Consider the following 15,559-nt stretch of genomic DNA (forward strand, 5'->3'; position numbering starts at 1 on the left):
GTGGAGGAACCTGAGGATTTTCTTAATTCATGCGAATATGCTGCTTAGGAGCAAAGAAATCGACCTGCTTGATTCATATTGAATTGAGAAACTAAAGGTTTGTTTGGTTAAAGAAAATTTTGAATGCCTCGCTGGCGCAGTGTTGGAGGTCCAGGGTTTGATCCCCAGTTGGGCTGATGGAGGTTTCTTTGAATGGTCCAGGTCTAGCTGGCTGGTTTCGGCCATGGCTAGGTACTACAATACACCTTTAGTTTTTTTTAGGGATTAGCCAAGAGCTTCTATGCTATTTCTATGGCAATGGGATTTATATGAATGCAGATCACAATTAATTATTTATTAATCAAGCTCCAGTTTTAGCAGCTTTTAAAAATCAAATGGAACATGTCTTGTAAAGCATTGAATACTATTCATATAAGAAAAACTATAAAACCAACTTTGATAAAATTTCTTAGATCCTAATGACTGAAGATCACATAGATATAAAATTAGTTTATGTAGTACACTTGATATTTTCCTTCACTGTTTACGGTGTTTATGTCATAAAAAACGGTTCTATTGTTAAAAATATAAAATTATTCAGTCAACACGAATTCATTCATATAATTATCGATTCATCAATGCAATCGACTGTCACAAGGTCATGGAATTGCCCAATAAAGATTAAAGGTACATTGAGGAATACTCACTCTATCTACGGTATTAAAATGTTCTCAGTTCAGAATGATATCAGCACTAATTTTTATAATTTAATGACTCACTCGAGTTTAAATTGGTGTTTTATGAACCGGCCGTTTAGGACAATGAATAACAAAAATAAAAACATTTCTAAAGAAAAATAGTTTCACGTCCAGGGGCGACATAGTATTTGAAAGCGATTTTTCGCGAAAATTAAAAAAAAAAACAGTAAAATTATAAGAAAATTACGTTACCTTGTCTAAACATTTTAATTCCTCAGTAGGATAAACTGTTTTTTCACACCTTGCGCAAGTTTTATTCATCGTGACTTTTTCAAACACACAATCACTATTAAAATATGTGTACACCAAGCTTCACTGAACAACACAGTTTCACGTTACACCAACAAAGTTTAAAATTCACTTTAATTCAGGAAAAACACTCGTGAGCACGATTTTTGTAGCATCTCCGAACGCGCATGCCAAAAATATGACAAATGGCGGCGGACAATGTTACCAGATTCGCATACTCGCAAACAACTACCAATTTATTTTCTCTACCAATTTTAAAAGTAACAATTTTAGAATGACGATAATATTGCAGAAATTAATCAATCGCAAATAAACTGACAATATAATTAATATTATTCAATCAATTGAAAATTACATACACTGGCATTTCTCACGTTTTAATACTGCCAAGGCTTCATGGAAAAGTTGCTTCGATGTTTGTATCATTTCTGTAAAATTCTTACAATCTTCCAATTTTTCTTCTTCTATCATTCTTAGTTTGTCTTCCATGATTTTAAATTTTTCGTCGGCCAATTCAAGTTTATATTTTAGATCTTCTTTATCTAAAGCTTCAAACTCTTCACTTACAGGCGATCCCGAAAATACGGTACTCGGTTTTTCTAAAGCTGCAGTAGATGAAAGTTTCCTTAAAACCGTAGATTCTGCGATATTCTCATGTAATATCTGTTCTTTGCTTAATAAAGTTTTTGAAGTTTTAGAACCTCTCTTAGACGTATCTTTTAATATTTTTATTTCATCTACCAATGAAGTTAGTCGTCGTTCTACGCGCTTGTTTCTTTCTTTGAGTTTTCGGTGTGCCGAATCCAAATCCTCCCACTTACGGCGTTCAGCATCTAATCTTTCATTCAAAGTTAATACAAGTTCCGATAATTTTTTTATTTCATTGTCAGTCGCTGTCTTCATTGGCGTAAAAAATATACTTTGTAAAGAACATTCCTCATATCTCAACAGTTGAGCTCTTAATTCTTCTATTTTCATTGCTTTTTCTGAAGCTTGCTGCCTTAAAGCATCAATTTTAGCGTCAGTGTTTTTAATAAGTTTTTTATATTCACCAACTTCACCGTTTATTTTATTAAATTTTGATGTGTTTTCTTTGAGTATTTCTTGATAATAGATTTCCAAGTTTTTTATTTGATTCTGAAAAAGATATTTAGATATATATATATATATATATATATATAACATTTTAGTAGGTACATTTTTATGTATTAAAAAAAGGCAAGATCATAGGTACAACTAACCCTTTGTTCATTTATAAGAAGATCATCGTGATTACTCTTTTCCAGAAATGTTTGAATTTTCTGCCTTAAGAGTGTGGAATCACATTCTAGATTTCTTATTCTACAACGAGCTCCTTCTAGTTTTTTTTTCAAATCCTGATTATCTTCTTTGAGTAAATCTGCATCTTTTATGGCTTGATCTGCTTCTTTTTTCTTTTTCATTTCTAACTCACGTATAATCTGGAATTATTATATTATATATTTTTTTTAAAAATAAGGAAAAAAATTTTTTATGTTAGCCGTACGTACGTACATACGTATAAATATTTATAAAATTCAATCAACCTACTTGATTTTGATCCTTCCACTTCGTCTGTACTGTGTCCTTTTGTTTCCCGTGAAGTTTTTCTTCGAGTTCACTAACTCTTGCTTGAAGAAGAACAATTTGCTGTGCTCGCCCTTTCCAACCCGCAATATCATTTTGTAAATCTTTGATGCTCGTAAATTTATCACCAAGCTCCTGTTGTAAAATTTTTGTTGCTATCAAAATATCATTTTTCAATTCAAGATTTCTATTTTTACTTTCATATAACTTTTTATTAACAATTGAAAGTTTATTGTTCAAATCTTTTAATTCATCCGAGTTTGCATCACCGTCTTCTTTGCAAAGACAGGCTTCTAGTTTTTCGTTTTCACTATTCATAATATTTAATTGCATTAGTTTTCGTTCAAGAGCAGCATTTTTAGTCTTGTAACTTTCTATTTCGGCAATCAGGTGTCGGTTTTGTTTGCATAGACCCGTAATTTTGGCGCTAATAACACCCGCTGATTTCGACGATATAGCTGGTCCAGATCCAGATATGATATCACGGATCCTTTGGTTAAGATCTGCAATCGTCTTATTCAGTTGCTTTATTACTTCGTCTTTCGTAAAGATACATTTACGCAGTTGATTGTTTTCACTCGTCATTATCTGGATAAATGAAATAACATTTATTAAATTCTATGAATATACAAAATTTTCAACATTTTATACGATTTTGCACGATCTTTGGATTGATAACAAATTGGTTAAACTGAAGAGATACGTGTTCGCATTGTCGTGTCGACTTGGTGGTACTAGGTAAGCTAGCATAGATTTTTTTCATTTTGATTACCTTTAATTATAAATTATACCTTGAGTTGTTCAATCAAATGGGCATTCAGTTCTGCTGGATAAATAGCGTCTTCAGGATCTGCTTTGTCCAATCCGGCCAACATTTTCAATTTCATTTCGTCTGTTTCGTCTATTTTTCCAGCTAATTCTGTATGCTTCTCCTTTTCCTCTTTTACATTGCCTTTTGATTTAACTTTCGTACTCGAAAATGTTTTATTCCTAACATCCATTTTATTAACACAATTTCAAAATTTAGCTAATATTAACGACGTATCTATTAACGTTGATGTCAATCTACACAAAGCAATGTCAACAATTACGTTGAAATGTTTCATCGATTTTTTTTTGTAATAATAATTAAGGCGTTATATTTGGTAATAATACCTTTATTCCAAGATCAGTCGGTTTTCATATATCGGTACTCAGCGTAAATCTTTTGACTGTCCTTTTTTAAATAAAAAACAATCGATTACTATTTAAAATATTTTAGAATACCAAACCCCTTGTTTGGAAGTCTATACAAGAGGCCTATATCCAGCAGTGGAAGTCCATCGGCTGATGATAACGATGAATGATAAAACCCCTTTGTGTATTTTAGTAAATTGTTTAAAAAAAAATTAAAACTTAACGTATATTATTTAAATAAACATAATTATAATTAATTGGTTAAAAAAAGCATAATAAGGAAATAATAATAACGGCCATTATAAGTACAATAAAAGTTTATTCATAATGTGATGAAATTAGAAAAGAAAAGATTAATATTCTCATCTTCTATTTGAAGATGAGAATATTAATCTTCATCTCCAGGAGAAGTCGGAACAATGAGTACATCATTCTGTAAATCACTAAGTTCAGCCTTCATTAAAATTTTGGCTATCTCAAATTTAACAGATATTTGTTTTCTGTTAGACAGTTTCTTGAATGTGTCGGAATATCCTAAAAATAACAAATCTACGCCGTCGCACTTTACTTCTGTTTTGCAGTCATTTCTTTTACGCGCGCTCTTCCTGTTTTGCAAATATTCCACAATTCTATCTGTTGGATCTGAATTTCTTTTATTTCTTCTGTATGATTCTTGAACGGTTGAAGTTTCAGCTAAAACTGATGACCCTTGATTACTTTCAATGTCTTCCCACATTTCTTCTATTTTTGTTGTAGAGAGAGGAGAGTTATCATTGCAGTCTAATTTCACAGTTGGAATGTCGAGATCAATTTGAACTTCATTCAAAGGATCTACTTGTTCCATAATTGCTGTCATATGATCGGCCCAGAGCCAGTTCGTGAGCTTGTTAGTACCATCGCCAGTAGTTCGTGACTGTTTATATTTATTGTATGTGTCTTTTAAATTCTTCCACCTTGCCTTCATAGGTTTGACTGAAAAATAACGTAATACTTTTACAAGTTAACTGCATCGTTGGTCCTGTGGGTAGCTCCATGTGACTTCGGATCCCAAAGTCCTGGGACCAGGACCTGAAGCCATGTGACACATCGATTCTCTTTCTACAATCGCAAACGCTACGAAAATTAAAAAGTGCATGGAAATGGTACTCCATAATGACAGGTCATGTGATCAAGTTATCGATCGGATCTGACATTCCCATAGATTAGAAGCATTAGCGTTTGTAAAAAGAGGATCGACGTACCGCGTCATAGCTACATGACCTGTTTCGAGTAATGGAAAACTGAGCTGTTTTTTTACCCGACTGCGTCAGAAGGAGAGTAATGTTTTTAAGCTATTTTCAGTAAAAAATCTCAGAACGGAATTGGGAAGTTGATAATGTTACACCCCCGTGCTTCGCAGTGTACGCTCTGCCGAAGGTCGAGGTATCATTAACATAGTAGTCGTTAATAAAATATTATCACGCTGACCCCACAACCCACATAGAGCCGCCTGTCGGATCTAAGATCTCTCTGATTTGAAAGGAGGCTTGTATAGGCTAACATGCGACCAACGACAATATCTCGCGAAGAGAAATAGACTTTCAATCCATGCCGTTACCTCTTTCGTTGATTTGGGCAGTGGTGTAGCCAGGTAACCAAGGGTCCTGGTGCAAATAAACAATTTGGGCCCCACTACTATCTAAACTGGTTAGGTTTTATCAAGTAAAAATATTAAATATGTTACCAGCTCTGTTTCGTTTTTGAAATTTTCTAAGTTGAGGGCCCCGGGGCTTACACCTGGGTAGCTACGTCATTGTAGTTGGGACGATTGAGATGAGACTGGAACTTCTCGGCCGCCCGTGGACGATATTTTGTCTATTTCTCTTTACTTGGTCGCATTGGTCGCATGTTAGCACTACTTGCCCTGTAGTGGACCGTAAAAATAGGCTTTACGATAATAATGATGACTATAGGAGTATGAGATATACCTAACATACCTCGAAAATTTCATATACGTCGCGTTTTGAGAGGCACAAAAAAGCAAATTAAGCATAACTGCAATGAAGGGTGGTGAGTGCAGAAACTTATACAAAAACATTTTCAACTAATCATTAAAATGACTTTTAAATTCTAAAGTTATACAAAAACTTTTTGAACTACTTTTAAAAATGGGTTTTAGAATTACAATCATAAAACATCATACTTTCTTCATTCAATTCCATTTGAATTTCCCGCCAAGCTTGATATTTCTTGGGTCTGTTTTTAAAGTCCGGATGTGTTGGTTGATAAATAATGGGTCGGTTCGCGACCTCGCGAAGAAGCTTTTCAGTAAAGATACCGTCCATTGTAATGAATTAATCGAATCAGTGTATTTATTGTAACATATATTCACAGGTAATAGTCACACTCTTCATGTTATTATATAGCGAATTAGCGAATCACTTGCGAACTCGCGAAACAGACGCGATTTAGATAAAAATATATAAATATGGCGGACCGGGACCACCACAGATAGGCTAAAATAGAAAATGTTAAAGCGATTTTACATGTGATCGGAAAGAAAGAGACAGCCTTACAATTTGACTAATGCGTTAGAAGAGGCAGTACTACGTATGTTTTCTGTGATGTGGCTTCCATTTCAAATGTTCATTCCGTTCAGTATTGCCATGTCAAAAATCAGGATGTAATTCAATGATATCATAATAAAATCAAAAAGGTATATTGTAAGATATTACGGTAATTGGGCTAAGAAAAATGCATGTAAGTAACAAACATTTAAACAAACATCCAAACAAACATCCATACAGACATCCATCCAAACTTTCGCGTTTATAATATTAGTAGGATAGTAGTAGAACAATAAGGAAATACCTTCAGGCTTCAAAATGAGGTATTTCTGGCCATCGTATGCTCTCGAAAACAGATTCATTACTCTCAGACGATTTAAGGGAGTTTAAAAGGGGAGTAAAATTTTCATTCATGACAACATTAAACATTCTGTGTCAACTGTCAGTTGTCAAATGTCATTATTGCCAGTTGACAGATGACAGTTCGTGTTCTGTTGTGACTTGTGTCAGTAACTCATTGATTATTTTGTCGTATTGCGCGAAAATAACAATTAAAGTACACGAAAATTTATCCATTACAACGTAGCGAACCCCTTGCATGGGTTCGCAACATCTAGCGGCCAACACCAGTGTCGTATTCAACAGTTTCATTGCAATTCAGGTTAGTTTTGAATTAATAATAGTTTGCATACATTAAAGGTGATTTCTTATCGTTTTGTTCAGCAAACAATTAGTTTTCACGGTGTATTACGTTATTTGTGTCCCATTAATCAACATTCCATGGGTATGCATTCCATACATGCGCTATTTCTAATTATTATTATGTCTTTTGAAGGATTCCAATTAGAATGACTGATGTCCATAATAATTTTTAATTTGGAGCTCATATTTTTATTAACACTTGTAATTAGGATACATTTTCCAACTGTACTACCTTGTATGTGTCCTGAAAAGTTTAGATATCTTTCATTTTGTTGAATATGCAATAAGTTCATACATTTACTGTTTTGTTGCACTGTCTATGTGTTGTATTCTGGTTTTTGTATTAATTACAATTGATTTAATAACTAAGGATTATTGAATCAGGAAAATATATGAAGATTATGCAATAATCTACAATAATAAGCCTTAAGGCTGGACATTTTGTAAGAATAGAATTCAGTTAAATGTAACGTCCCAATTCCATTTAGAAACTAAGATGCTGCAGACAGGCAGATCAAATTTTTAACACTCTTTTTTTAATCAACATCTAAAAAGTGTCTGTTACTAAAGTCCTGGAAAACAAGTGCTTTAATTTCAAACACTGTTGCATTATGTTAATGTCTGAGTATATATACTTGTATGTATGGTAGTTAGAGTTTGGCTAATGAAAGTAGAGACACAAAACTTTCGGAAGGATTCCCAAAATAATAGTGCAAATGTTGGAATAACTCAGTTTGATACTTGCAATTTAATTTTTTTTTATATAAGGTAGTAATGTTTTCACACATATGCTATTTTTAGTTTCTGTATGTGATTTTTTTTAATCATCTGCAAATTATTTGCAATTTCTGTTCCTGCTTTCAGTAGCCAAACTATAGGCATCTGATAAAAAAATCAAAAATTTATTTATTTCAAGTAGGCTCAGTATACAAGCCCTTTTGATACATCAGTTGACTATTTGTAAGGATTCTACCACCGGTTTGGAAGGCAGTAATGCTGAAGGCTGATAAAAATGGGTTAGTTACAGCTACAAAGCTAATATACATTTTCAAGAACTCAAGTGTTTTGATTATGTAATCTCAGACATAAATAAGATTTTGAATATGATATTGATTCACATGTTATACCCAAAGACTGCCTACCAGATAGCCCCACTGCACATCTACCATCCATGGTGTGCAGTTGGATGGAAGCGTCTCTCAAACTCGCTTCATCTTAGTTTGCACTTATCATAAAAAAACAAAATAAATACTTAGGATTTTAGGGATAACTAGTGGCCGCTCGTGACATTTTCTGTGTCGAAATCAGGTTTTCATAAATTCCGTGGTTTTTCAAGAATTCAAAAATTTTTGGGGATGAAAGTAGCCTATGTGTTAATACAGAGTAAAATCAATTTACACAGACGCACACACACACAAACTTTGGTGTTCATAATATAAGTGTGATTGTAGATTTTTTTGTATGTATTCTGTGAAATAAGTAAAACATTTATTATTATTATTAAATATTAGGGGAAACCTGCATCTTCATCTACATAAAATTTTTTTAACAAGTCCTGCAGGAATGAAAGTATCCTATGAGTATATGTTGCTCAATAAATCAAATCATGAGTATGTTCCAGTAAAAATGTAATTAAAATCTGTGCAGCCATTTGATTAGTCTGGACAAACACAGAGAGACAAATATTTAAAAAAAACTTGATTGTGTTATGACAATTCAAATTTTTTTAAAATTATTAATTTTCTTTTTCCTTTTTCTAGTAACCATGCCGGGCACTAACCTGATAGTGCCTGTAGTGCTGTGGGGCAAACACGCGCCCACCCACTGCATATCCTCTGTCTACCTGTCCAGAGACCAGAAGACACTGGTTACAGGTTGCTACGACGGTCAGATATGCATCTGGCAAGTAGATCCAGAGACTTTGAAGATGACCCCTAGATGCCTTCTTGTTGGACACACAGCTCCTGTCACTTGTCTATCAAGGGCCTCTATTATACAAGTAAACACTTCTACCTATTTTTACGTTTAACATTTGTACTTGGCTAGGCAGGGACAACACGAGCAGAGAAGGAGAGTGTTAGTTAACTGTCAAGGACATCCTTAACCCTATACTATCGGACACAAGTCTCGGGATCTGATCGTGATATTTCACTATGCCACACAATCAACCCAGCACCCGCATTGTGAATCCATGGAATGCTATGATATTTCATCTCTGTACTTATCGCTTTGAATGGTGCATTATAGCCAAAGTTTGCTTATAACACTCAATGGAAAGAATCAGTACTACCATGACACTGAAGCGAAGAAAAAATTCATGGATATTTTACTTTTTGCTACCCTATTACTAAAGACATTAGTCGGAATCTTAAGTCTGAGTCTTATACGTATCACCAGGTGTTTCATTCCAAATCTTCGAACCCTAGTTTGGAACAATAACTTTTTTTTTTTGTTCTATTGATCTCGTGCGATCAGTCGATAGACTATGAGCAGAGGAGTTGTAGGGAGATTTGGTGGTTAGAAGCAACCTTCCCCAGCGGGAGAAGCTTCATATATATGTATGTCATATGTGGCTTTCAATCAAGAATTTGCCATCTTTTCAAGCGTCGAATCGCCTGTGGTATCGTTAACTGGACAGCTAGATGATTCGGATGATTTCTGAGTCTATCTTTGTACTTGTCGTTAGTGGATTTTATTTCTGCTAGTAGTGAACAATAACTTAGTATAAAGTAAAATTGTACTCTTTCCAGGATAATAACTTTATAGTGAGCTCATCTGAGGCAGGAGAAATGTGCACATGGGACTTGGTTGATGGGAAGTGCAGGGAAAGTGTGAAGCTTACACAAGTGCATACTAATATACAGGTCAGTTGTATGAATGTCATTCATCATCATCATCATTAACCCATATTCGGCTCACTGCAGAGCTCGAGTTTCTTCTTAGGATGAGAGGGGTTAGGCCAATAGTATGCAGGATTCCTCACGATGTTATTCCGTCGCCGTTTGAGACACATGATAGTTAATCTTTTAAAATACACATAACTGAAGAGTTGGAGGTGGCATGTCCCGGACCAAATTTGAACTAACAACCTCCAGAATCGGTGGCAGTGGTCATATCCACTGGGTTATCACGGCTCTACAGAGCAGAATTCATAATTTTAACTGAAGTTGGATAGTCTGTAGTAATAAATCCTCATGCCTTGAGGAATATGTTAAACTGTACGTCCCAGAATTTGAAGTGAAGCTGAAGTGGCAATGGGCGGGGCACATAGTTCAAAGAATCAATGGAGGTTTTGGTCCCAAGGTGCTGTAATGGCGACCCTGACCCTGAGAAAAGTGTTTTGACCCCCACCAGGTGGAATGACGACATCAAGCGAGTCGCAGGGATTCGCTTGATGTCGAAAGACAGTATTAGGAGTGAGTACGACAATATACCAACGGGGCGGGGATCGAACCACCGCACCTCAGTGATGAGTCCGACTTCTCTTACCGTTGAGCTATTGAGGCTAATGATAGTAGTTGCTGAAAGTACATTTGTTTGAATATAATTTCAGGCATACCACATGTGTAACAGTGACGATCTACGCCTCTTCTGCAATGGTTACTACGCAGAAATATTGATCATGGACCCCTTCTCATTGGAGATACTATTCAGCCTAAGTTCTAAGATGAATCCAGACTGGATATCAGCATTGCACGTGAGTTTTGTGACTTTTTGTCTATCAATGTTGTAGATTTAATTTTTTGTTTGTTTGGTCTTTTGCCTAATTGGTCTATACCATAAAATAATTTCAACTGCATTCAATGGCGGACGAGATCAGCTTGGTGGTGCACTTTTTAAGAAAAGTGGTATTTTTTTTCTGTAAAACAATTGGTACTTCATAGAGTTTTCGAAAAGTAGCAAATGTGATCTTTTAAATGTACAATTTATAAATACGAACATTTCTTTACAGGTGTTAAGGCCATCTTCAAGGAAAGATGATGTTGTTTTAGCAATATCGATAACAGGCACAGTGAAGGTAAATCTTGTCAAATTACTTGACCCAAACAAAACATAGTTTACTGAGTTTTTCGTATATATACATAAAATTTCATCTTTCAGGTGTGGTCCCTGCTCGGCCACGAGAATAAGCAATCGGAACCGATATACGAGAACGAGTCGAAACAGATACGATGCCTGAACGCCCTGTCGCTCAACTGTTGCGCTTACAACCAGCGCACGGTTCTCATCGTGTGCGCTAAGTACTGTCAGATATATGACGCAGGTGAGTGTCACTTGTATAACTGATGGAACGAGCTATTAGGTACTACGTGATCGAATAAAAAATGAGGAGATCCGAAAAGGAACCAAAGTACGACATAGCTCAACGAGTCGCGAAGCTGAAGTGGCAATGAGCGAGGCACATATGTAGTTCGAAGAGCCGATGGACATTGGGCCCCAATGTGGTCCCCTGCACTAGAAAACGCAGTGTTGGTCCACCTCCCACCAGGTGGACTGACAATATCAAGCCAGTAGCAGGGATTCGCTGGATGGAAGCGGCTCAGGTGCATTGGACGTCCATCAGCTGATGAGACGAGAACGACAATGATGAAGTACGCGCCACCTTAAAGCGGGCAAGCTACTTACTGTATCTGACCCTTGATCCATCCAGTGGAATCAACATTTCACATAGCGGTAATGTTTCAGTACTTATGAACTTTTTATGACAGACTTCGTCCCTGGAATAAGGCTATGCTGATTGCTAACGCCAAGTAGAATTGCTGTATCCTGGTCTGAAGGCAATGGACTCAGTAGTATTTTGTATAGAATGTGTTCTTTGCATGCTCTGAAGTGTTGCTCTGTTTCATAGACCATGGTCTTCCTATCCGTATTTAACGTGACGGGTAGCAGCGAGAGTGATTGTACGATCACTTTGTGGTAGAGGAAATACGTCCAGTAGGCCCCAGGGCTTGTGACCTTGTAGGTTTAAGGGATCCCTTTAGAATGGATTAACACTCACCTCCCCTGCCCGACATGTACTCCATGCCCACACTAAACAATTTATGACAATAATTACACCACAAAAAAAAAACATTAACGCGACTAGCAGCGTGACGGCGTTCACGCTGCCTAACAAAAAACTGGTCTCAAATCATCAAATACCCTTTTATTTATACTATCACCTATCACTGTCCTAACAACTTCATATAAATACCCCCTTTTTATAATAATATAATTAATTAATGTAGATACCACCCATACTCGGGGATCTCTTATCACATAGGCCTGACAATTATTAATTAAAAAAAAACTCGTGAGCAAAGTTTAAGTATTGAAACTTTTTCGTTTACAGCTTTCAGCAGAATAATGATCATTAATTAATATCGAGTTATGTTTTGTGGTGTTTTAACTAATTTAATCTCGCAGGTGATTTCTCGGTGCTATGCTCGATACAAGCGCCATCTGGTGAACGTTGGATGACCGGAGACTTTCTCGCGCCAGACAAAATCCTTGTATGGTCCACGGAGGGGAAGGGGTACCTTTATAAACTACCCGCAAAGTAAGATTTTACCATACAATTATCTTTTGATGGACTAAACTACACAGTGGTTGGTTATATTCTTCATGTTATAGTTTGAACAGAAATATATATAATAAACTAAGTACTTTTCTAGTGAAAGAAAGAATTTATTACTTTGGTTTTTCGCTACATTGTACCTAAGGTTTTATATTTTTCTGGTCAGGCTGTAACTCCTTTAGAAATAACCATAGGTTTGAATCGAAAATTTTGATGTTTGTAGGTCTGTAATGATAAACATATTTAATCGAAAATTTCAAGCCACGAGCGTGCAATGACATTTGAATACCTCAATCTTTGCTGTGATTCTCTGTTAAAGTTTTTCATGGTCAATTCCAAGATGAAGTTAGTTCTAGACAGTAAACTTGTCTATGGTATAGACTTGTAATGAGAATACTCCGAAGAAACGAGCATTGAACGTAGGGTACTTTTAAAACATACTCGGAAAATAGCAAAACGGATTTGTTATTTATAGGTAAACCATACAACATCAAAATTTTTGAATTTTCTGTGTCTAATACATACAAAGTTTCAAGTCATGAAGTACACTGTCGAACGCTAAAGCTAAGTCCAAATGAAAAATCAAAACTCAACACATTTTCATTAATATTTTTTTCATTACATTAGATCTATCATCTAAGCACTAAATGCCTAACTTTAGTTCAGTTATTGATCACTTATATTAATTAAATGCATTGGTGGCTGTTTGGATGCAAACCAAATAAATTAACTGAATTATAGCATATTAATAAGAGCTATTCTTTACAAAGCTTTCCTTTACAATTTTCACTTATCTCTTGCCGTTTTGATTTTGTGATTTCAATGCAGTTTTGTATGTTTCAATTGGAAATGAAAAGATAGGTAAGTTAGTCATAGCGATATAACCTACTTTGTAATGTTATCAACGGAAATCATAAACGGTACAAAATCTTAAAACGCCGAAACAGTTTGAAATATCTAAATAGTAAATACCCGAGGGAAAGATGGACTTGACTTGCACCAGAAAAAAATCCAAAGCAAAAAAGAGAAAAAAATAGCAAAGAAGAGTTAGTGTTGGGCAAATTAATCGCAAATATCAAATCTAAACTTTCAAAGCTTCACAGTAAAGGGGTTGGGCCTCATCAACGAGAGGTCGTGGTTCGATCCCCGTCCGAAGGACTATTGTCGTATCCACGCCTAACAGTCTTTTCGGACTATTTGAAGGGGGACAGGAAATTTGGTCATATTAAAAAAAAAGATATGGCGAATATTATTTTTTGTATAAAAAAAAGAAAATTTCTTCTCCATAGAGAAGTTTTGTAAAGGATAGCTCTCCTTTTAGATCTGCTAAATTTTCTTTACAAATATTTTATATAGTAAGACAATTTGAAATTTATCTTCTACCACCATGCTTACTCTTGCTGCCTTAAGCAGCTTTGTTGTTTTGTTCTGAAGGGTATGGTTATTGGAATCACAGGTCTATGAGGCTGAACCTTTACCTCATGTTGACGGACACAGTCAATTAATACTTAGGTACTATAAAAGATATTTTTAAAGTCGAATATAAAAAAGGCACCACAGTGCAGTAGTTTAGATGTTTCTAGACTGTTTCTAGAAAGTTCCAATCGCTAAATGGTACGTTTCTTTTATAGCAAACTACGTGGACGGGCTATCAGTAGGTCAGCACAGTTTGATCTTTATTTCTCACTATGTTGTTATTATGTTTGTAGCTTCGTTATATTTTGTAGGTTATGTTCGTTGATGTATGTATAATGTATATGTTATGTATGTATATTTCTTTGAGAACACAGCTCTGTAGATCTTAAATAAATTGTCCCTGACCACCACTAGCTATGTTATATATCGATTGTTTCTACACTACCGCTTGAAATATTTAAAAAATGGGACTGACATTTCTTATCGATAAGTCACATGATCGGACTATGAATTGGATATGTCCAGACAACGCGCTCGAAACGTTTCGCATCGACGTTTCTAATGAGAACAGTGATGTGGAATGCCCTTCCAGCTTCTATGTTTTATGACTCTTAAGATTTGTGCACCTGCAAAGCAAGAGTGAACAGGCATCTTCTAGGCAAACGGGCTCCAAGTAAGACCTCACCATTGCTTTCCATTAGGCATGGTTGTAGTCGAGTGTAAGCATATATCGATTTAAAAAAATAATTCCCATACATTTTTTTTTTCATTTTCGAAGCTTTAGCGTTTATTGAAAGAGCATCGAAATGTCGATATGTAACTTGGCTAGAGAACCAGAGTTTTCTGTCTATAATTTATGGTATTGGAAGATATTGATTCTTTTTATTTTCCGTAACATCGAGGTTCGAGGTGAAGCTTTTTATTTTATTGAATTGATTGCAATATTTATTTGTTAACAATATATAAAAACTTGCAATTAGCATTAAGGACATTAAGGCATACTGGGCTTGTTTTCATGTCACGTAATACCTAAGTTCTTTACTAATTTCTTTGACCGTATTCGATAACCTATGTATGTTGTAGATAGATTATTGAACACAGTTGTAAGTCGCGTCATGACTGACTCAGTAAACAGTTTTTGTGAACTAATAAAGAATATGTCGATCTTTGCAAAGTGGTTAACGCATGTATGTATATAATTATGTACCATATATATGTTAATGATGAAAAGTATGTCAGAGCGTCCATCAATATAATAATATTGAGTCAAATTACAAACCTTCAAATATTCTTCATCAATACGTACGTAGCGCGGTCTGGTGGGTAATTGTGTAACTTTAGCGAATTGACTGCTCCATTTAATGTAAGTCAAATCCTTGGGAAACTGTCAGTTTGACTACTAAAATGGAATGAATTTACTGTCAAACAGATCCGAAAAAGTTACGCAATTACTCCCCAGAACTTGCCAATGGATTTGCCATGATAGTTACTTGCTTTGAAGAAACCGCTGCTGCTTGATAATGTAGCTTGTTCCTGCTGCAAAACAGCATTGCTGTGTTCCAATCTGATAT

General features: G+C 35.3%; 4 protein-coding genes across 7 annotated transcripts in view; 1 reads left to right on the forward strand and 3 right to left on the reverse strand.

Moving 5' to 3' along the window:
- LOC112045946 (LIM and SH3 domain protein Lasp) overlaps nucleotides 1-1,156 on the reverse strand; it is a 35,200-nt gene extending 34,044 nt beyond the window's left edge. Inside the window, exon 1 of one of the 2 annotated variants that reach the window (XM_024082348.2) lies at nucleotides 930-1,156. In XM_024082348.2, the coding sequence (XP_023938116.2) occupies nucleotides 930-998 (69 nt within the window). In that variant the 5' untranslated portion in view covers nucleotides 999-1,156. The remainder of the gene's footprint in view (nucleotides 1-929) is intronic. The other variant, XM_024082347.2, reaches the window with a different exon arrangement.
- A 102-nt stretch (nucleotides 1,157-1,258) lies between these two features.
- On the reverse strand, nucleotides 1,259-3,592 carry LOC112045956 (coiled-coil domain-containing protein 13). The gene is made up of 4 exons (XM_024082368.2): nucleotides 3,383-3,592; nucleotides 2,556-3,179; nucleotides 2,228-2,446; nucleotides 1,259-2,123 (listed from the first exon to the last, which is right to left on the reverse strand). The coding sequence occupies exons 1-4, from the start codon at nucleotides 3,590-3,592 to the stop codon at nucleotides 1,338-1,340; spliced, it is 1,839 nt and encodes a 612-aa protein (XP_023938136.2). The 3' UTR covers nucleotides 1,259-1,337.
- Nucleotides 3,593-4,066: 474 nt separating this feature from the next.
- Nucleotides 4,067-6,268, reverse strand: LOC112045958 (uncharacterized). Its single transcript, XM_024082371.2, has 2 exons — nucleotides 5,950-6,268; nucleotides 4,067-4,739 (listed from the first exon to the last, which is right to left on the reverse strand). Exons 1-2 carry the CDS (start codon nucleotides 6,089-6,091, stop codon nucleotides 4,156-4,158), a joined length of 726 nt encoding a protein of 241 aa, XP_023938139.2. The 5' UTR covers nucleotides 6,092-6,268; the 3' UTR covers nucleotides 4,067-4,155.
- A 530-nt stretch (nucleotides 6,269-6,798) lies between these two features.
- Nucleotides 6,799-15,559, forward strand: part of LOC112045964 (WD repeat-containing protein 7) — a 160,915-nt gene continuing 152,154 nt past the window's right edge. For 2 of the 3 annotated variants that reach the window (XM_024082386.2, XM_024082389.2), the window contains exons 1-8: nucleotides 6,799-6,974; nucleotides 8,776-9,014; nucleotides 9,766-9,879; nucleotides 10,569-10,712; nucleotides 10,968-11,033; nucleotides 11,117-11,279; nucleotides 12,422-12,554; nucleotides 14,204-14,230. In XM_024082386.2, the coding sequence (XP_023938154.2) occupies nucleotides 8,781-9,014; nucleotides 9,766-9,879; nucleotides 10,569-10,712; nucleotides 10,968-11,033; nucleotides 11,117-11,279; nucleotides 12,422-12,554; nucleotides 14,204-14,230 (881 nt within the window). In that variant the 5' untranslated portion in view covers nucleotides 6,799-6,974; nucleotides 8,776-8,780. The remainder of the gene's footprint in view (nucleotides 6,975-8,775; nucleotides 9,015-9,765; nucleotides 9,880-10,568; nucleotides 10,713-10,967; nucleotides 11,034-11,116; nucleotides 11,280-12,421; nucleotides 12,555-14,203; nucleotides 14,231-15,559) is intronic. The other variant, XM_024082388.2, reaches the window with a different exon arrangement.

This window comes from Bicyclus anynana, chromosome 18 (genome assembly GCF_947172395.1).
Source record: "Bicyclus anynana chromosome 18, ilBicAnyn1.1, whole genome shotgun sequence".
Lineage (NCBI taxonomy): Eukaryota > Metazoa > Arthropoda > Insecta > Lepidoptera > Nymphalidae > Bicyclus > Bicyclus anynana.

Bases quoted from the DNA above. Each gene is read 5' to 3' on its own strand.
- LOC112045958 (XM_024082371.2), bottom strand. From the start codon at position 6,091: ATGGACGGTATCTTTACTGAAAAGCTTCTTCGCGAGGTCGCGAACCGA. The intron at 4,740-5,949 runs GTATGATGTTTT...GTTATTTTTCAG, and splicing joins AATGGAATTGAATGAAGAAA to TCAAACCTATGAAGGCAAGG.
- LOC112045956 (XM_024082368.2), bottom strand. From the start codon at position 3,592: ATGGATGTTAGGAATAAAACATTTTCGAGTACGAAAGTTAAATCAAAA. The intron at 2,447-2,555 runs GTAGGTTGATTG...TAATAATTCCAG, and splicing joins AGTGGAAGGATCAAAATCAA to ATTATACGTGAGTTAGAAAT. The intron at 2,124-2,227 runs GTTAGTTGTACC...TATCTTTTTCAG, and splicing joins TTCTTATAAATGAACAAAGG to AATCAAATAAAAAACTTGGA.